Source organism: Eucalyptus grandis, chromosome 7, assembly GCF_016545825.1.
Source record: "Eucalyptus grandis isolate ANBG69807.140 chromosome 7, ASM1654582v1, whole genome shotgun sequence".
NCBI classification, from domain to species: Eukaryota; Viridiplantae; Streptophyta; class Magnoliopsida; order Myrtales; family Myrtaceae; genus Eucalyptus; species Eucalyptus grandis.
This window is the reverse complement of record NC_052618.1, coordinates 8,728,284-8,746,741: the sequence shown is the minus strand read 5'-3', so window position 1 is coordinate 8,746,741 and position 18,458 is coordinate 8,728,284. Positions and strand designations below refer to the sequence as shown.

General features: G+C 40.5%; 2 protein-coding genes and 1 pseudogene across 2 annotated transcripts; 2 read left to right on the top strand and 1 right to left on the bottom strand.

The window, feature by feature from the left end:
* Positions 1–7,974: 7,974 nt before the first annotated feature.
* Positions 7,975–8,556, top strand: LOC104454895 (ethylene-responsive transcription factor 1-like). Its single transcript, XM_018877068.2, has one exon. It carries the CDS (start codon positions 7,975–7,977, stop codon positions 8,554–8,556), a length of 582 nt encoding a protein of 193 aa, XP_018732613.2.
* Positions 8,557–11,704: 3,148 nt separating this feature from the next.
* On the top strand, positions 11,705–12,553 carry LOC104454894 (ethylene-responsive transcription factor 13-like). The gene has a single exon (XM_039317381.1). It carries the CDS (start codon positions 11,705–11,707, stop codon positions 12,551–12,553), a length of 849 nt encoding a protein of 282 aa, XP_039173315.1.
* Positions 12,554–15,150: 2,597 nt separating this feature from the next.
* Positions 15,151–17,063, bottom strand: LOC120295380 (annotated as a pseudogene).
* Positions 17,064–18,458: the final 1,395 nt, after the last annotated feature.

Genomic DNA, 18,458 nt, shown 5'->3' with positions numbered 1-18,458 from the left:
TCATGCCAACTGCAAAGACATTGTTTTGATTAATGAGGGGTCAAGCATTCTATGTTGTAGAAACTATCAAATTAGTGTTTTGATTTCATTTTCTTTGGAGTTTGTCTGGAAAATCCGAAATCCTACCGTCCCCAGCTCCCTCTTAGATGAGTACTCGTTTCCTACATATGCGGAGTAAAAACACGTTCACGTGTTATGGAAAGTGACTAACAAAAGCGAAAAAGTTAGTATAATATGAAAAGCTATTAACCACAGTAGTTATAATTAGCATTTGGTTGCTTGTGAATCTTACGTGATCTATCAGCTACAGTTGTATCTAAAAACCATTTACCATCCAAAGTCATAATTTGGTGTTATCCTCAAATAACTTTATTTTAGTACGCATAATTATGTACTCCACTTGCATACGATTTTAGAGTAAAAAACTACTGTTGTATCAGACTCTGTTTGTTCGTTATAACGTCCATTTGGTAATTATCTTATGGCTTCTTTATATTTTAAGTGTTGAGTTTTACAGATTTGCGGGGTTTAGTCCAATTTCAATATCTATTCCACGAAAATAGTTAGTATTAAATAGTTAGCTATAATAAGAGAATTAAAATTACAATTGCTTACGCATTTAAGTGTTTCTGACACTTGAATTAAAAAAAAAAAAAAGTCAATAATGTTTATAAATAAACAATTTAATTTGGACGTAAAGCTCACAGACAAAATTCATGTGCCCAAAGAAAGAGAACTCCGAGCTCCTCTCCCTTTTTGTTCAGTGTCCATGCCGCTTTGGACGGAAAAGAATCCAAAAAGCAAAATCCATACGTAAAATGGAAAAATAAATATGACAGAATTTGTGATCCCTTCCTTTAATACGGTCAAATGAGTCCAGGTGGAGCTTATCTCGTCAGATTCCTCTTCCTCGGTCAAACCTTGGAGAATTATCTCCAACAAAAAATGACGCCCAAGAAAATTTAAATTGAATTTTTTTGGGGTCGAAATTTCAAATTGAATTTGAATGTATTAAGGTATATGTCAAGTTCGAATCCCTAAATAATACCTAATCCGAAATGAATCGTAAGGAAATCTGATCGATCAAATAAAAGTTTGAAAGTTGGATATGAACTTCGAGATCTGAATTGGTATACTAAAGTAAAATGGACAAACTTTCTTATTTAGAGTAGGGCCTAATACCTTGAAAAACCTCTAAATTTAGCTTTTGTCCCAATTTCACCTGTCCCATTTCTATCATAAGTTCTTTTTTCTTTCGTTTATAAAAAAAATTTCAACTTTAACTTATGTACTAATTCTATCTTAATTTTTTTGGTCCTATGAAAAACATGCAACTTTAGATTTTGTCCCAGTTTTACCTTTCAGCCCAAGTTTTACCCTGAAATTTTTACAGTCTTATAAAAAACCACAAATTTTTACTTAAGTCACAAATTTGCCAACATTAACGTTCAATCCAAAATTTATCGCTAACAACCAAGAGATAGAAAAATCCCAAGCACGAGTTGTTCGAATGCCCTGAGCATGAGCTCTCCAATTGCGAGAGATGGAACATTCCCAAGCATAAGAGACATATGAGTGCAAAATCCCTAAGGGTGATTTGACGGAGGGCTAATGGAGAGTAGATTTGACATTTAAATAAAAAGTGATGATATTTTATGAGACAAAAAAATGCTTAAGGTAGAAGTGATAGTTGACCTAAGTTAAGGGTTTGTTATGATACAAAAAGAGAGTTTAGAGTAGAATTAGGATTTGAACTAAAATTTGGAGTTCTTTATGAGACCCAAAAAAAAAAAAAAAAGAGTTCATTATTTAATTGAGACTTGACCTAAAGTTGAAAAAAATTTATGAGATAAAAGGTAAAATTGAGACAAGAACTAAAATTGGATATTTTTTAGGGTATTAAGCCTTTGGAGTAAAGTCAAATAATTTAGTTGGCCATACAATGTCTTTCATGGCAATATATATTGTTCTAGGTCTTTGGTTTTCGTGTGGTCGATGAAGCGCAGTATGAGTTCTTGATAGTAGGGTTTCTTTGTGGAAGTACACCAACAAGTTCAAGCATGGAAGCCTATCAAATTTCAAAATAAGATTTATTTAATTCTTTTATGAGATTGAGATTATTTTGTGGGCATTGTAGGGTTAAATATGTATGAGTTATTGTGTCACGCCCCGAAGCCCGAGACACGTGAACAACCCGCCATAGTCATGCAAATGCGACATTCCCAGGTAGTGTCGCCGACCCTAATTTTTACTTTTTAATGCGCAAGCGGAACGTACTAAGAAACCCCTTACAAAAGCATACGGGATAGGACAGCAGGAACCTCAACTCAAAATCAAACAACATACTTTCAAACATCATCATCATTACAAGGTTTACGAACATCAACGGGATCCAGAGACTATGCACCAAAAATGGGTCAGGGTCTATGTGCATCAAAAAGGGGTCAAGAGCACTCTCTATCGTCTGGTCCACCTCCGTCAGCATGCCATCCATCTCCGGGATACCGCCATCTACGGTCCTGTAATATTTTTCCCCAAACCGGGATGAGACTTTGTCTCAGCAAGTTCAACCCCTCCTAAACCTCTATTAGAAAGTAAATACGCCCCGAAGTAGCTTAGCCACAACACATAGAAGACTTACCTCGGCTTAGCCCTCATCTGCATGTTAGCACAATTTATATAATTCAACCACGTGCAATTATGATAACCAAACAACCATGGCACCATCGCATTATCAAACCATTCAACCACTTGGATCGTCTCAGCGATCAATCGACTCGGCCGATTACATGTCATTCTAGCAAATCAATCATTGCTCTCAACTACGGCCCTACTCGGCAAATTTGAATCAGTGGCATCACGGCCCCACTCGGCGCGACCTTTAACAGGTGGCAATTCACGGCCCCATTGGGCGCGACCTCTAATAGGTGGCATATCACGGCCTCATCGGGCACGACCTCTAATAGGTGGTTTATCACGGCCTCTCCAGGCACGACCTTTCACGGTGGTTTATCACGGCCTCTCAGGCAGGCACGACCTTTCACGGTGGTTTATCACGGCCTCTGCGGGGCACGACCTCTAATAGGTGGTATTTCACGGCCTCATCGGGAACGACCTCTTGTAGGTGGTTTTTTCACGGCCTCATCGGGCACGACCTTTCCAAGGTGGTTTATCACGGCCTCTACAGGCACGACCTCTAATAGGTGGTATTTCACACCAATCTCCCATCGGTTTCTACACTTAGGATTTCATAAAGAATCCCTATAAATCACAATCACACTCAATTCATCACAACCAATCATCAATTTCAAATTCTACTAGCACAGCAACGATCGGCACGAAATTCGAGCAACTAGGGTCAAAATAAATTTTCGAGTTTTTTTTTTTTTTATAAAATAATATTTTAATGAATTTCGGAATAAGATATATTATTAAATAATCCAACAATTTCGAGGCATTTATTTAAATCATAAATAAACTCCTTTAAGTCACATCAAGGTTTATTTTAAAAATAAACATGCTTAACCATTAAACTAAACATCATTTACCTTAAACAATCACCTTAATATAATCCACAACTAATTAAGCCAATCTATCCACCTAATCTCAATCAACTTAAGCTAAACATACTTAGGGCATCATTATCTCGCTAATCGCGGATTAGTGAGGTAAACTCACCGGAATCGCTTTCCGACGGGTTTCCGGCGAAGAGCACGACGACGCCGACGACAAACCTACACGGATCAAGACCAAATGAGCACTAGAAGGGAACCAAAACGAGCTTGGAAGATGCTAGATCTTGCTGGTTTTCTTTCCAGCAACTAACCGAGCTTCGTAGGGCGGCGGACGGCGGCTGGACGGGCGGAGAGACGGCGGAGAATGACCGGCGAAGGAAGCTAGGGCTCGGGCAGTGGCTTACGGCGACGGACGGCGGACGGAGCCGGCGGCGACGAGCAGCGGACGGCTTGGAGCTGCGACGGTGCGGGACTCGCGGCGGAGACGGAGGCGAGCGGTTCGGCGCGGGAGGGCGTGCGGTCGCGCGGGCGAGCGGCGACGGCGACGCGAGCTCCGGCGAACGGCGGGCGAGGCGGCGGCAACGGTCGAGCGGCGAAGGAGCGGACGGAGAGCTTCGGTTCTCGCTGGTTCTCACGCACACTCTCTCTCTCTCTCCTCCAAATTCAAAGGTTGAAGATGATGGGGACAAGAGGGAAGTGACATCCCACCTTTCCAAGTCCTCATCCCCACCTTCCACTTGTCACCACCCTAGCCCATCTTGCCTCATCCATGACATCACTAGTGACATCATCATCCACTAACTCCAAACCTTCCACAACTTTAGTCCAATAGGTTCGATTTCATTTTCCGGGGTCCAAGTTCTTGCACATCTAATTACTTCAATTTCCATCAATTCTCTTCCAATTGAGTCCAAATCAAAGTCCATAAATTAATCCAAGGTTCCTAATAGGGTATGTGACATGACCGGCTTTCAACTTCTAAGTTCAATCCCAATTTTACGGTTGAATTCAATCCGGTGCAATTTCAGCTCGCCTAATCCATTGAGTAGCTTTTGGGAAATTTTCTTGCATCCAACCCGAGGGTGATCGGTCCCCAAGTCGACGCGGTAAAATTCCTTAATTACTTCACTCAATAAACTAGTTCCCTCGTGAGTGGCCAACTCTAAGAGACGAACTACATGCACGGATGAATTGCCCGACTCAATTGACTGAAAATAAAATTGAGAAAAAATCGGGATGTCACATATTGGGTGTAATTAGGGATTATGAAATACTAATCTTATTTGAGTGGTTTGAATCTACTTATAATTTCTATTATATCACTTAATTTATTGTGGAAATCTTTGTTGGTATCGCTAAGGATGTAAATCACACCAATCAAATCACGTAAATCTAGTGTTTGATTTATTTCGTTATTATGTCACTTTATTGTTTGACCACTTGTTTCCGCAATAGGATGATTCGGCATATCAAATTTTGAACAAGTAAAAATCTTAAAATCTTTTAAAGTCTCACTTGAGACCTAGCTTAACGAAACTGGCGAAGCTTAACCTCGGACGGTACACATCATCATGAATGCTGATATCATTTTCAAGAAGATGATAGCGAATGGACTCGACGATGTCGAAATGAAAATAGGGTTCATGGGAAATATTCATGTCCACGAGCATTTTCTTCCCCCTTTCCTTGTGTGGTGTTTTTTTTAAGAGAGTGTTTGTTTGCAGACTTTCGGTGGGTGACCGAGAATGGACGAAGCAAGAGACGTACATAGAGGCCGAGGATGTGGATTAAAGCAAACATAAAATGTACTTTTTTTCTATATTTATTACTTCTTTGGGAGTTTTCAAGAAGCTTCAATTAAGGGTTGAGGGTGGAACACGTGTTTCAAGTGTTGATATTCTAATTATTTAATATGTCATATCGTCAGCTATAAATAAATGTATTATAATTCTTATTATCCCATACAAAATTAGAAAAAAAAAGTGATGGGTCACGTTCCCTTTATTTTTTTAAAAAAATTATTGAACAAGGACCATAAAGTTTAGAATGCACGCTCAAGTGCATTATTACATAAAAATAGTTTAATATCAGAAATCAAGATTCTCGTATCCGGTGGGTGCCTTACGCTTCCAAACGCACAATGTAAGGAAAATTTTAGTTAATATATAATCATGCAAAACAAAAGGTAGAAAAAATATTAAAAGAAATACATATATCAATAAAGTAGATCTGTACAATAATTTCTTTACACAATAACGTATTCCGATAAATTCTAAGTAAACTCGCGGTGAATTGTAATGATGTGACATAAAACGAGCAACAAAATTGTAATCAAAAGAAAATTCAAATCCCTGAACCTCTACAATATGATTTCTCTAGATCTGTCATACATTTTCTACGGTCGTCGATTGATGGCCAAATAAAAAGTCTTGATTAGTAAAGAAAAGTTTTTGGATCATTGAGAAGCGATAAGACAGCATGCGAAGTCTAAGCCCTATAATAGCAAAAGCTGGTTTATGCAGGTAACCCATCCAAATAATTATCTTTTTTCTTTTTTTGGTAACTCAGGAACCCTCATACAGCCGACAACTGGCGAGGTAAACCTGAAGCGGTGCTAGCGCAGAATTTATCACCACAACACCGTGCTTAAGACCACTAGCGATGACGCTGGGATTCGAACGCTATCCCTTGCGTTAGGGGAAGGAGCCCGAAGCCAATGCCGCCACCACATGAGGTGGTCCAAATAATTATCTTTATATTTTGGGTAAAATTAAAATTAAAATAAATTCAAGTAAAGTTCAGCCGATGTTGATGAACATGCTTGCGCTCTTTCTACTTGAAATTTTAGAGCATTGCAACGCTAGTTTGGTCAATAAACTTGGCACACGGAGACTTTACATTTGTTAAAGTAGGAAATGAGTATAGCGTGGAATCCACAAAACGACATTTTTTCAGATGCGTGTTTTTGCATGCTTGCATGAGCATCGCACACGAGGTTGACTTTGTACCTTCGACACGATTTTTAGACTATAGGATTAGATGGAGAGGAGCAAAGTCAAAGGAAGGTGTTCTTTGTGTGTCCTTGAACGAGTTTCCGACCATCTAGAAACACGTACTCTTGGGTTTCAAGCGTCTTGGTGGAGTCAAATAAGATCCATTACATGCCATTTGTGTAAATCTTTGCGAAGATACATATATATGACCTCGGTTGGTATGTAACTTTTGCTTTACGTAGCTCTATCCATTTCCTTACAATGGAAGTCGGACGTCCATGCAAAACTAGTGTGGCTATTACCAAACAACAAAGAAATGAATTTCTATCGTGATTAAAAAATTAAGAGAAGGTTAATGAAAATCCGGACTTCTTGAGATGCCCTAATCACAATTTGAACGGTCACATATTTAGCAACATCATCATTTTGGTTAATCAAATGGGTGAGTTAAGGGAGATACTTCATTGCTTCAATTAAGTTTTAGCACTCGATTGTATTTTTTTAAAATTTTATGACTCATTTGCATCTTTGTGACGTAAGAGTATTGGTACACTTATTCAATTCTTAAATGATTTTTTTTTTTAACATTTACCCACATTATTAAAAGGGATATGGTGCAAATAATCTAAGAACTTCAACCCTATATGTAATATGTTTTCCTGAACTTTAAATTTGTTCACTGTGATCCTAAAATTTAGCCAAATATGCAATGTGGTCCCTGAACTATTAATTTATTTAATGCGGTTCTTGGACTTTTGGTACTTATTCAATTTAATCTCTAATTGTATAAAAATATTCAATGTTGTCCCTAAACTGAAATAATGAAATGAGAGTATTGAACATTTTCATATAGTTTAGGGACTAAATTGAAAAAGGACTAAATATTTATGAATCATATTGAACAAATTAAAAGTGCAAAGATCACATTGCCTATTGAGCCAAATTTTAGAGATCATTTGTATCATTATTTCTTATAAAAACCCACTGACAAAAAAAAAAAAAACCGGACATTTAAATAGAGAATGATACAATTCTGCAATTGTCTTTGAATCACATGCACAATATGTGATTGTGATAACCATAATATAGATACAAAAGCATGCACCAATAACAATGTCTTTCCCCAATTAAATAAAACGGAGCGTGCCCCCTGCTTTGGCTTTTTAATTCATTACGGATCACAAAGAATATATCAAATTATGTCTCTCGTGATTAAAAAAGTCTAATTGAGCATTTGAAACATGTGTTGAGAATCACATTAGTAATCACTAAATCCACTTTCTCAGAAGCTCCATCTGAAATCATCCCTTCGATCTTCAACCACTTAAACTGTCAAGCTCGACCTATATATATCTCCCACTTGCAAGATCTTTTCAGCTTTTCACTCTTACTTCAGAAGCCAAATCATCCCTTCAATCTTCCACATCAAGTGATCTCAAAGCTGCAAATTCTAGCCAGAAACGAAAATGCTGCAGGAAATTTTCGGTCCCCTTGAGACAGATCAATTCGATGCTTTCAAATCCATGAGTGAGCATCTCTTTGAAGATGATGATGACAGTGTCAACGCAACATTATATGCACCAACTCCTGCAAACACGTACTCAAGGAGCTCGAGCTTCAGCAATCTCTTACTGACGGGGAGTTGGAGCAAACTGCCCCTCGAAGTCAATGACTCGGAGGGCATGTTGGTATATGGCGCTATGTGCGACGCACTAAATTCTAGGTGGGCGATGCCTTCGGCTTCGAATCAAGAACTTGATTTTGAAGTGGTGACCATTGATTATGACAGCATTGGTCTGGCTCCGAATCAAGAACTTCATTTCGAAGTGATGACTGACGATTATAACAGCATTGGTTCAGCAACAGAGAAGAAACTAGAGATGGTGGAGCCGGAGGTACAAGTGTCATTTGAGAAGACACATTATAAAGGAGTGAGGAGGCGGCCGTGGGGAAAATATGCGGCAGAGATAAGGGACCCCAAGAAGAACGGGGCAAGGATTTGGCTCGGGGACTTACAAGACACCCGAGGATGCTGCATTGGCCTATGACCGAGCAGCTTTTAAGATAAGGGGGTCCAAGGCCAAGCTCAACTGCCCTCACCTCATCGGCACCGCTGATTACGAGCCTGTTAGGGTCAGCCGCAAGCGTTTGTCTACTGAGCTTAGCTCACCATTCTCGTCCAGCGGCGACGGTTTGGTGACGAGGACGAAGAAGGGAAAGAGAGAGGTCAATGTGGATGCTGAGTTGGATTTTCAAACTCCAATCCCCTTTCCTATAATGGGTACTGGTTTTTGGAATGGGGATGAACAATTTGTACTTTAATTATGCAAACTGCAGATACATATGTTTTGATCAATGAGAAGTCTATTAGGGAATTTACATTGTAGAAACTATCAATTTGATGATTTGATTTCATTTCCTCTGGAGTTTGTCCAGAAAAACCAAAAACATACTCCATCCCCAACTCTGTGGCCTATCCGTTTGATATATAGAGACGGTAGGCTCTATGGATATGTTTCTTAGGTTAACATGTCAGTGCCCATATGCCCCACCTCTCCAATTGATACAATATGTTTTTTTTTTTTTTTTTTTTTTGTCTTGTATCTGACAATACCCTCTTGATGTTTTATATCATGGTATCTTGAGATCCAAATGAAGATCTGTATGAAAACTTTTGAGAGCTTGCTTAGGTCAAATTTCCTATTCTTGAAAGGAGGAGGAGAACACCTTCAAATCATAAGAAAGTGACTAGCAAAAGTAAAAGAGGAGTATAAAAACATCGCTGTATTAATTCAATATGAAAAGCTATTAACCTCGGTAGTTACAATTAGCATTTGGCTCCTTGTGAATCTTACGTGATCTACCAGCTACGGCTGTATTCTGAAACCACCAAGATTGAAAATGTAATTTTGTGTTATTCTTATATAAGTTTGAGATTTTTAATACACAGTGTGGTGATAGAATAAGATATCAAATTTGGTTCGTTGTAGCGTCTATATGGTCATTCTTTTAACATTAACAACATGAATAGCTCAAACCGAATTTCTCAATAAACAACATGATAGAACCATGTACAGCCGGACGAATCGTGATGGCATGCGATGATTGGTTTGAGTAGGCAATTACCTTTTGTTCCGAGAGAAGCTACAAAAATTTTCCCGATAAAACATCATTGTCTTGTGTCAATTCAAACAAAATTTAAGGATTAATCAAGCATATAATATTTGTTCCAATTGAAAAGCGCATCCAAACCCCAAGCTCTCGTGGTTACTCGCTATGACATTTTATAGGTGTGAGTGCTCGAACTCATTTCAAAAAGGGTAAAATGCCACGGGTTCATGTATCATGCTCATTATGGAGACATAATGGTAAGAACAAAAAAAATGTAGATGACAGTAAAAAATAACAGAACAGAAGAATGTCACATTGATGTTAGTTTCTGATGTCTATATTTATCGAGGATAGATGTTATTTCGAATTTCACAATTTACTTGGTCCAATTTGTCTTGCACAAATTAGATATAATTTTTTTTTTTAGGCAAGTGTTTTTCAGGAACAATGAAGCAATTTCGGCTGGACGTTCCAAATAAGGCAGACCACCTTTTTTTTTTTTTAATGTGGATTCTAGAACTTAAAAATGTTTTTTTTATTTTGGTGACTTGGAAACCGCCATAGAGCCGGTAGCTGGCGAAGTAAACCAGGGGCGACCCGTCGGGACCCACCTCCCACGGGCCTCCGGTGAGTCGCGCAATGGGAGCAAGAAGTTTCGAACCTCTTCCCTACCGGTTGAGGGGCAAGGCACGAACCATCTCGTCCACCACGGGGTGGGTAACTTAAACATGTTTTTGGAACAATAGAACCAGTTGAAGTGCACAGTGACAACACCGGTGGACTTGGGATCCCGGTACCTAGATTTGGAACACCAAAGGTCACGCCTATGACCCAAATTTGGAGCTTCGAGGCTAGGACCTGATTATGGGACCTAGGGACACCCAACGTTAGAGACTCGACGAAGGACATTGGGTCCAAGTCCTGGGCTTAGGCGCCCCTATGTCTAAGCGTTTAGGGGTCATGGTCCTAGGTCGATACTTAATTCTCTTGTCCAAGTGTTGAGGTCTCTTGTTTTTGTTTTAGCAAGGTTGAGGTCTCTTGTTTGAGCGCCAAGGTTCGCATCCTAGCTATTGGGCCGTGATCCAAACTTTTGAGGTCCTAATTTTGGTCCCAGAGTCTAGGATCCAACCGCTAGGGTGCTAGGTCCACCCCTCAAAGTTCAAGGTGTGGACCTCGAGGTCGATGATTTGGATGATGGGATACTCATGACAACAATGGGGAGATTAAATTAGAATTTGAAAATTAAATTTTGACTTTTAAGAAGTGTAAATCAAGAATATATAAATTTTTTGTTGATTATAAAAATGATTTTTCAAGCGGTTCCAAAGGATGATATGAAAAGTAATTATTTGTTGATGTCCAATTTCTCTCGTGATATAAACTATAATGAAGTTCTTCTCATAAAGATGTCATGTGACAAGTATTGTAAATTATACCAAAAAGGAGGCAATTGCATAAAAGAGTTGGCAGGTTACACCAACTATTTACTTAAAATAAAGTTGCCAATCATTCAACCAATAATTTTTGTAAAACTGACTAATCCTTATTGAAACTTATTAAAAAAAACTTCTGTATATTACAGAACAATCCAAGTCTGCAATTTTCTTTTCATCACATGCACCCCACACATCAGATCTAAACACCTAAGATTTAAACGCCTAAGGGTGCACCGACATATTATTGTCCTTCCCCAATAAATAAAATGGAAACTGCCCATGCTCTGGCTTTTTAATTCAGAACGGATAATGAAAAAAAAAAAATATATATACCAATTTATGTCTCTTGTGATTAAAAAAAGTCTTAATGGAGCATTTGAAACACGTGTTGAGAATCTCATGAGTCATCGCCAATGCACTTTCTGAGAAGCTCCATCCAAAATATATTGGACCTAAGCCGTTTGATTGGTCATTTATATCATATAATATAGTAATCAACACGCTCCAGCAGTCAAGCTCAACCTCTATATATAGCTCCCACTTTTTCATGGTCCTTTCAACGATTCCTCCTGCTTCAGAAGCCAATCCATCCCTTCAATCTTTCTACAATTAGCTATCTCAAAGATACAAATTCTAGCCAGAAGCGGAAATGCTTCAAGAAATCATCGGTCCCTTTCAGGCCGATCAATTCGATGTTTTGAAATCCATCTGTGACCATCTTCTTGAAGATGACGGTGATAGTTTCAGCGCAACATATGCTGCACCATCTCCTGCAAACATGTACTCAAGGAGTTCAAGCTTCGGCAATCTATTGCTGACGGAGAGTTGGAGCGAACTACCCCCAAAAGTCGACGACTCGGAGGACATGTTGGTGTACAGCGCTCTGCGCGATGCACTCAATTCCGGGTGGACCATCCCTTTGGCTTCGAATCAAGAACTTGGTTTCGAAGTGATGGCCATTGATGACAACAGCAATGGTCTGGCTTTGAATCAAGAACTTGATTTCGAAGTGACGGCCATTGATTACGATGCCATTGATCCAGTCACGGAGAAGAAACCGGAGATGGTGGAGCATGGGGTTCAAGGGCCGGTGGAGAAGACACATTATAGAGGAGTGAGGAGGAGACCGTGGGGAAAATATGCAGCGGAGATAAGGGACCCCAAGAAGAACGGGGCAAGAATGTGGCTCGGAACTTACAAGACCCCCCAGGATGCGGCATTGGCCTATGACCGAGCCGCTTTTAAGATGAAGGGGTCCAAGGCCAAGCTCAACTTCCCTCTTCTCATCGGTTCAGCCGAGTACGAGCCTGTCAGGGTCAACCCCAAGCGTCGATCTGCTGAGCCTAGGTCGCTGTCTACATCCATTGATGACGGATTGACGAAGAGGACGAAGAAGAGAAAGGGAGAGATCAATGTTGATGCTGAGGTGGATTTTGGAAATCCAATCCCTTTTCACATATTAGAAATGGGTATCTTGAGTGGAGACGAACAATTCTGATTTTGATTGGGCAAACTGCGAAAGACATTGTCTTGATCAATGAAAAATCAATCCAGCAATTTATCTTGAAGAATCTATTAGTTCATTGTTTTTAGCTTCAGCCATCTTTAACTAGCAGAGAAATCTCGCCTGCATTCAACATGCAATCAATGTTACTGCTGAAGAAATCCTATTCATGAAGTATAGTCAGAGAATATAGTCTTGATCCTAACTTGAGGAAGTCAATAATGCCGAAAACTCTTGAGATCATTCTCAAGCCCTAACCACATTCATAGACCTTTCTTTCCTTCACGGTTCTCAGCTCTGGCTATGGTGGGGTCAGCATACATCACTGCCCAATCAAGATGCATCGATTTTCAGAAGCATTTCGCTGCCGAACTGAGAATTTCTGAACTTTAATGATCAGTTCCATGATTCTCCTGTGGTTTGTGTGTGTGATGTAAACACAATAGCTGTAAGATTCGCAAATCAATCTGATATGATCCACATCCATTTTCTAAGTAGATAACCTCTTCATGTGCTCAATCTGATATGATCCATTCTCTTGTTCTCGGTGCCTTGACAAATCTCAATTATGCAAGCGATCCATGGAAGTGAGGTCTCCATCAATGGTTGAGTTTTATGATAGAATCAAAAGAAACACCGTGCTGGAGAGAGAGATTTTTCGTTAATTACATGGTACAATGTTCCAATCCGTGAACGCAGACCAAGTTGGCACGTGCTGATTCGCTCGAGTGGGCAACAATCTCGTGTTTTTGGGACCACCTGTGTAATTTTCCCTTGCATTAAATAGTAAATCAAGCGAGGATGTTTGATGATAAAAAAAAAAAAGGTTCCTCCAGTCCGACCAAAGAATTCTTTGGGAGCACCTCTTCCGCTTGGAATTTGCAATTGCTTCAAGACACAAAGTATTAATTTCTTCAACAATTCAAACGAACTCGTTGTTAATCAAGCATTGTTACTATCAAAACAAAAGTCAATCCAAACTCAGGAGATGGTCCACCGCACGTACTTTCTTTTAAAAGTATAGGTCAAAAAAGACTTCCATCTTTTTTGTTGGTAGCGCGTGATTGGTGGACAAGATTACTAGCAAAAAATAACAACAATGTGCCCCGCGGGTTGGTTTCTAAATTTGGAAATCACGCGTTAGATTGACCCAAAAAGAAAAAACAATGGGAATTCCAAGAGCTGAGTTGTTCATAGCAGCCAGACAGAAAGTAAGAAGCGGGTCAAATTATTTATAATGGAAATCATGTTTTTAATCCCTCTATTCACTTAGTCCAACCGACAGATGGTCAACGACGTAAGGGCCAAAGCTTAAGCAGTACCATGTTGACTCATTGAATGGAGAATCATATCACAATAAGTAAAACAACCCTTCTTTTTCACTTCTTTTTTTTTCGAAATTGCTATTAAATGGTTTGATTTGATAGTTTCCATATAGTCAATAAATGAGTAAAACGCATAATTTAAGTTATGACAGTCAGATTTCAAAGAGTAATATAGTGTAACCGCCACTCATGTATGATGTTGTAAAAAGAGTATCTATAATTAACTAGCCATGTATACTGTTACCAAATGTTTATATGATTTTGATTTGGTAGTTTGTAAATGAAGCTCATATCTGATTAAGCCGATCCGATGAATTGAGGGACGTTGTGCTTGGTCTTGGACCCCCCGCATTTTAAAAGCAGTCCGGTCGTAGGCCAATGCCGCATCGTGAGGTGTCTCCTAGCGCGTTTCTTCCCACCCCGAGTCGAGTGCATCTCGCAGCGCACCGTACACGATCATGTCCTCGGAGTCGTCGACCCTTAGCGGGAGGTCTTTGCTCCAACTCTCCGTCAGCAATAGACCAGTGTTGCCATAAGTAGATAAACGATGCAATGTCCGGCCGGATAAAAGGTGCAACGGAAAGGAGATAAACGTCAATAGGACCTATAAGTAGCTTATTTCGGCTTCTGCTCCGGCTTCTGCCGGACCGTCCCGCAGGCAGACGGAGAGAACAAGATTCCTGCCCTTGTTTTTTGTTTTCATTTTGTTTATGTAAAAAATGAGTGCATTTCAGGAAGGAAGCCTCTTCAGAAAAACCAATCCTAGAAGCAAAAACATGGCAAATTGAGACACAGGTGAGTGAAAAAGTGCAGAAACCAGGAGAGGAAAAGAAAGAGCCTTGGCAGTGTTGCGACAGTATTCAAACAATGGAAATCCGACGCGCGCAACAATCGAAATCCAATCCCAATACCTTTTCATAGTGTGAAATTTACCAATCAACCTAAAACTTAATTAAGCTCGAAGACAATCAAAAAATGACCCTGTATTAGCCACATTCAGTGTACTGTTACACTCAACAGCTCTAATGAAACAAGATCAATACTTGAGGAACAAACTTATATAAAAAAAGGAAAACAAAATACAACCAATTCTACCCAGCTTGCATATAGCCGACGCCAAGAAAATTTATAGGAGCTCATCCTACTGATGCTCAAACCAAACACCCTCATGGAGATCATGAAACAATTTAATCCTATTGACAACCCTCCGCTTCCGCAAACCTGCGTCCTGGAAAAGATTCTCTTCCGCCGGCAAACTTGTGAGTCTCAAAACTGGCAAGAAGTCCCAAGCCTCTCTGCCTCTGCCTTAAGGTAGCAGACTTCCTGTTGTCGAATGCTGGATGCAGCAGCTCCTGGAATATCTCCAGGAACAAAAGCCATTCATCCTCCCTCATGTCCGCGAGATTCACAAAGCTCGCACTTGCAGGAAGCTGCTCATTTACACTTCTGTGCCCCGATGACGTGTTAGCCATGAAGCCGTTTTCCTGCATCATACCAGAATATTTGGATTGCTTTGGACTCTTTTTACCCAAGACGGCATTTTTCAAGGGCATGGAAAGTTTTGACACTGAGGGAATCCTCTCAAATGCCTCGACCCCAGCAACATCGTCCCTCTTCTTCTCTTCTTCCTCCTCGCTTCCCTTCTCCAGTCTAGACAGCGGATTCCTGCCATTGCTACCTATTCCAAGATCGAAACGTGCTCTGTACATACAATCATCCATGGTCATCTTTGGCATGAAGCCTGACTCAGCAGAATCCTCAGAGTCAATATCAAATTGAAACTCATCATCTCCCAGGTCTACCTTGGGGAACAAAAGATCCCTATCAGCTATAGACCTTCTCGCCTCAATGCACACGACCTCCAGTTTACTTGGTTCTTCCTCACCACTGTGAAATTCTCTGCTCATCATTTCACCAATTTCAGCAAGACAGAGGCCATATGCAGCAGCTCTCTTCAGGAAAATGGTGCAGAGGGTCAGCACGCGGAGACAAGCCTCTCGGATCATGGGAAGCTCCTTCTGAAGCATTTTCCAATCATCTCTATAGTCCAGCTTCTCTATGTACTTCAATTCATCCTCAGAAAAAGGAATTGAAGCCTGAGGCCAGTGAAGCCACTCAAAGTATGGGTCCTCCAAAGTTTCAGGCAAGCAAAGGCCATGATCAATAGGAATCAGTTCCACTTGATCAAACCTTCCCATGCTGTCAAGTTTCCTTACTAAAAGGTTCCCCGCATGCCTGTCCGTGTTAAAAATTCTAATGTCTAATATTCCAATTCGATGCACAGCAGAAACAGGAAAGCTTGAGGTCCCATGATCGCTGGCATCAAAATCATGAGGTATGAACTGCTGAAAAGATGCTATCTTGCTAACCACTTTCTTTTTATTTGGCTTGTTAAGATTCACTCCATCATTAATATTGAAGACATGGTGAGTGATCTTCACCAGAGCAGTTGGAGGAACATTAGCAAAATGTTCAGAGTCTAGAAGATAAGCTGCAACCTCTCTTATCCCAGTTTCTCCAACTCGCACGGATCTTTTCACACCAGGTTGTCCTAGAGCTTTGCCGACAAAGCCTTTAGGATTATTGGGGGCAGATGGTTCTTCATCAGTTGGCTTGATAATAGCAACACAATCACCTCTACTATTTCGGAAGTAGTACGCACCTCCAAGACCACCGTGAACAGGAATTGGATCAACCCCCATGTCAATCGCCTTGACAACATCCTTTACCAATTGCTTGATTATATCAAATCGATTTGACCGGCCAAGTATTTCTATCAAACCACTCTCATCTCTTTGCTGGACATCCCTCCTGGTTGGTGAAAGACAAGGTGTTGATGAGCTCCTAGAAAGAAAATTCCGTGTAAGGAGAAGTGGGGAATCGTTTAGGACAGCACTGAGATCATTTTTCAGTACCTTGTCCCCAAAAGTCAAGGAGCACTGTTCTACAGGGATATTTAGAGCTATCTGCAACCGCCTTTTCAAAGTGTGGGCATTATCGCCGCGATCCAGCTCCATACCCAATACACAACCCGTTTCAGTCTGTACGAAAACCCGTCTCCTCCCTGTAGGTTGCTTCCCCTCATTTCTGTTTTTCCCGCCATCCTCCCTGCTAAGAGAGCTCTTGAAAAAAGCCACAGCCATCTGAGTCTGGACGGGGCTGTCTAGCTCGCAAGACATGAAATGGAGAGGGAGAGCTAGAGCTGCAGCCAGCAACAGGGACTGCAGCCAGCAACAGGGGCAGCAGCTGAAGAGCAACTCCCTCCCGAGATTGCACCAAACTGCAACGCAAGCTATGAGTGGATGCACTAAACACGGCGTGAGTATCATCAATTGGCAAATCCAAAATCAGATTCCATCAACAATCGATGAAACCACAATCAAGGCAAAGGATATGCCAGCGGTGTGATGACAGGGGCCGCCCGATGCTAATTGCTACATGCAGTGCGCCATCTTGCAGAAGCCCAAATAGAAAGGGGAGAATATCTGCATCACATGAGAGGAATGATCGTCATTCAGATGGAATGCGAAGCATTTTGACCTGCTTTTATATGAATCGCGGCCGAGAGTTCCACTCATCGAGCAACTAAAATGCATGAAGAGTGCACGTATATCAGAGAGCAGAGTGGGCGAACATCTAGCTAGTAACATTCACACATCAGTTACATACCAGTATCAGTTCACACTTCAAGAAAGGTAACTGCAACATTTCCATCACGAGTTCGTCAATGCAGCAAGCACCAAATTACACCGCAATAAACACCACAATAAACACCGCATAGCAAAAACATACTAACTAGAAAAACAAGCAGTCCAGAGACACAGAGGCCGAAGCACAAGTTCAAATGCTAACCATCTCACAGTCACGCTAATAACAACATGGGATCAACTCGAGAACAATCTCGTCGTGCTGACATTCCACCAGAACGGTTTTCTTTGGATGTGTAAAATGCCTCACTTAAATTATGACTTCAATTTTCAAAGAACAGTATATTGTAACTGTCACGTGTGATGATGTGGGAAGAGTAATTACTAATTAACTCAGTCAAGTATAATGATACCGACTGTTTTTGTGACTTGAATTTGATCTGTTGTAATAAAGCTCGTGATTTTACTTGAAGTGCTTCCAACAAAAACTGAACACTGATTTAAGTTCTCTCCTCAAAGCCATTTATTTTACTTGAAGTGCTTCCAACAAAAACTGAACACTGATTTAAGTTCTCTCCTCAAAGCCATTTCTCACACCGCGCCCCAGCTTCCGTTGCCGATGACTCTGACATCACCTTATCCACAGCAATGCCCCCACACCAGCTGTTCACTATTATATTTTCTCGGGGGTTTCAAGTCTAGAGACCGCTTCACCAAATCTCTCCTCATCATCGACTTGCTATTATATTCTTTTCGTCGAGAGGGAACTGATGCACTCTCACTGTCGTTTGGAAGTTAGAGATGTTCTCTTCATTAGATAGAAGATAGTCCATGGTAGTGATTACATGTGGGATACATGTTTTAAAGAGAAAAAAAAAATTAAAAAAAAAAACAGTCTGCTTTCGCTGAAAAACAAAAATAGACAAC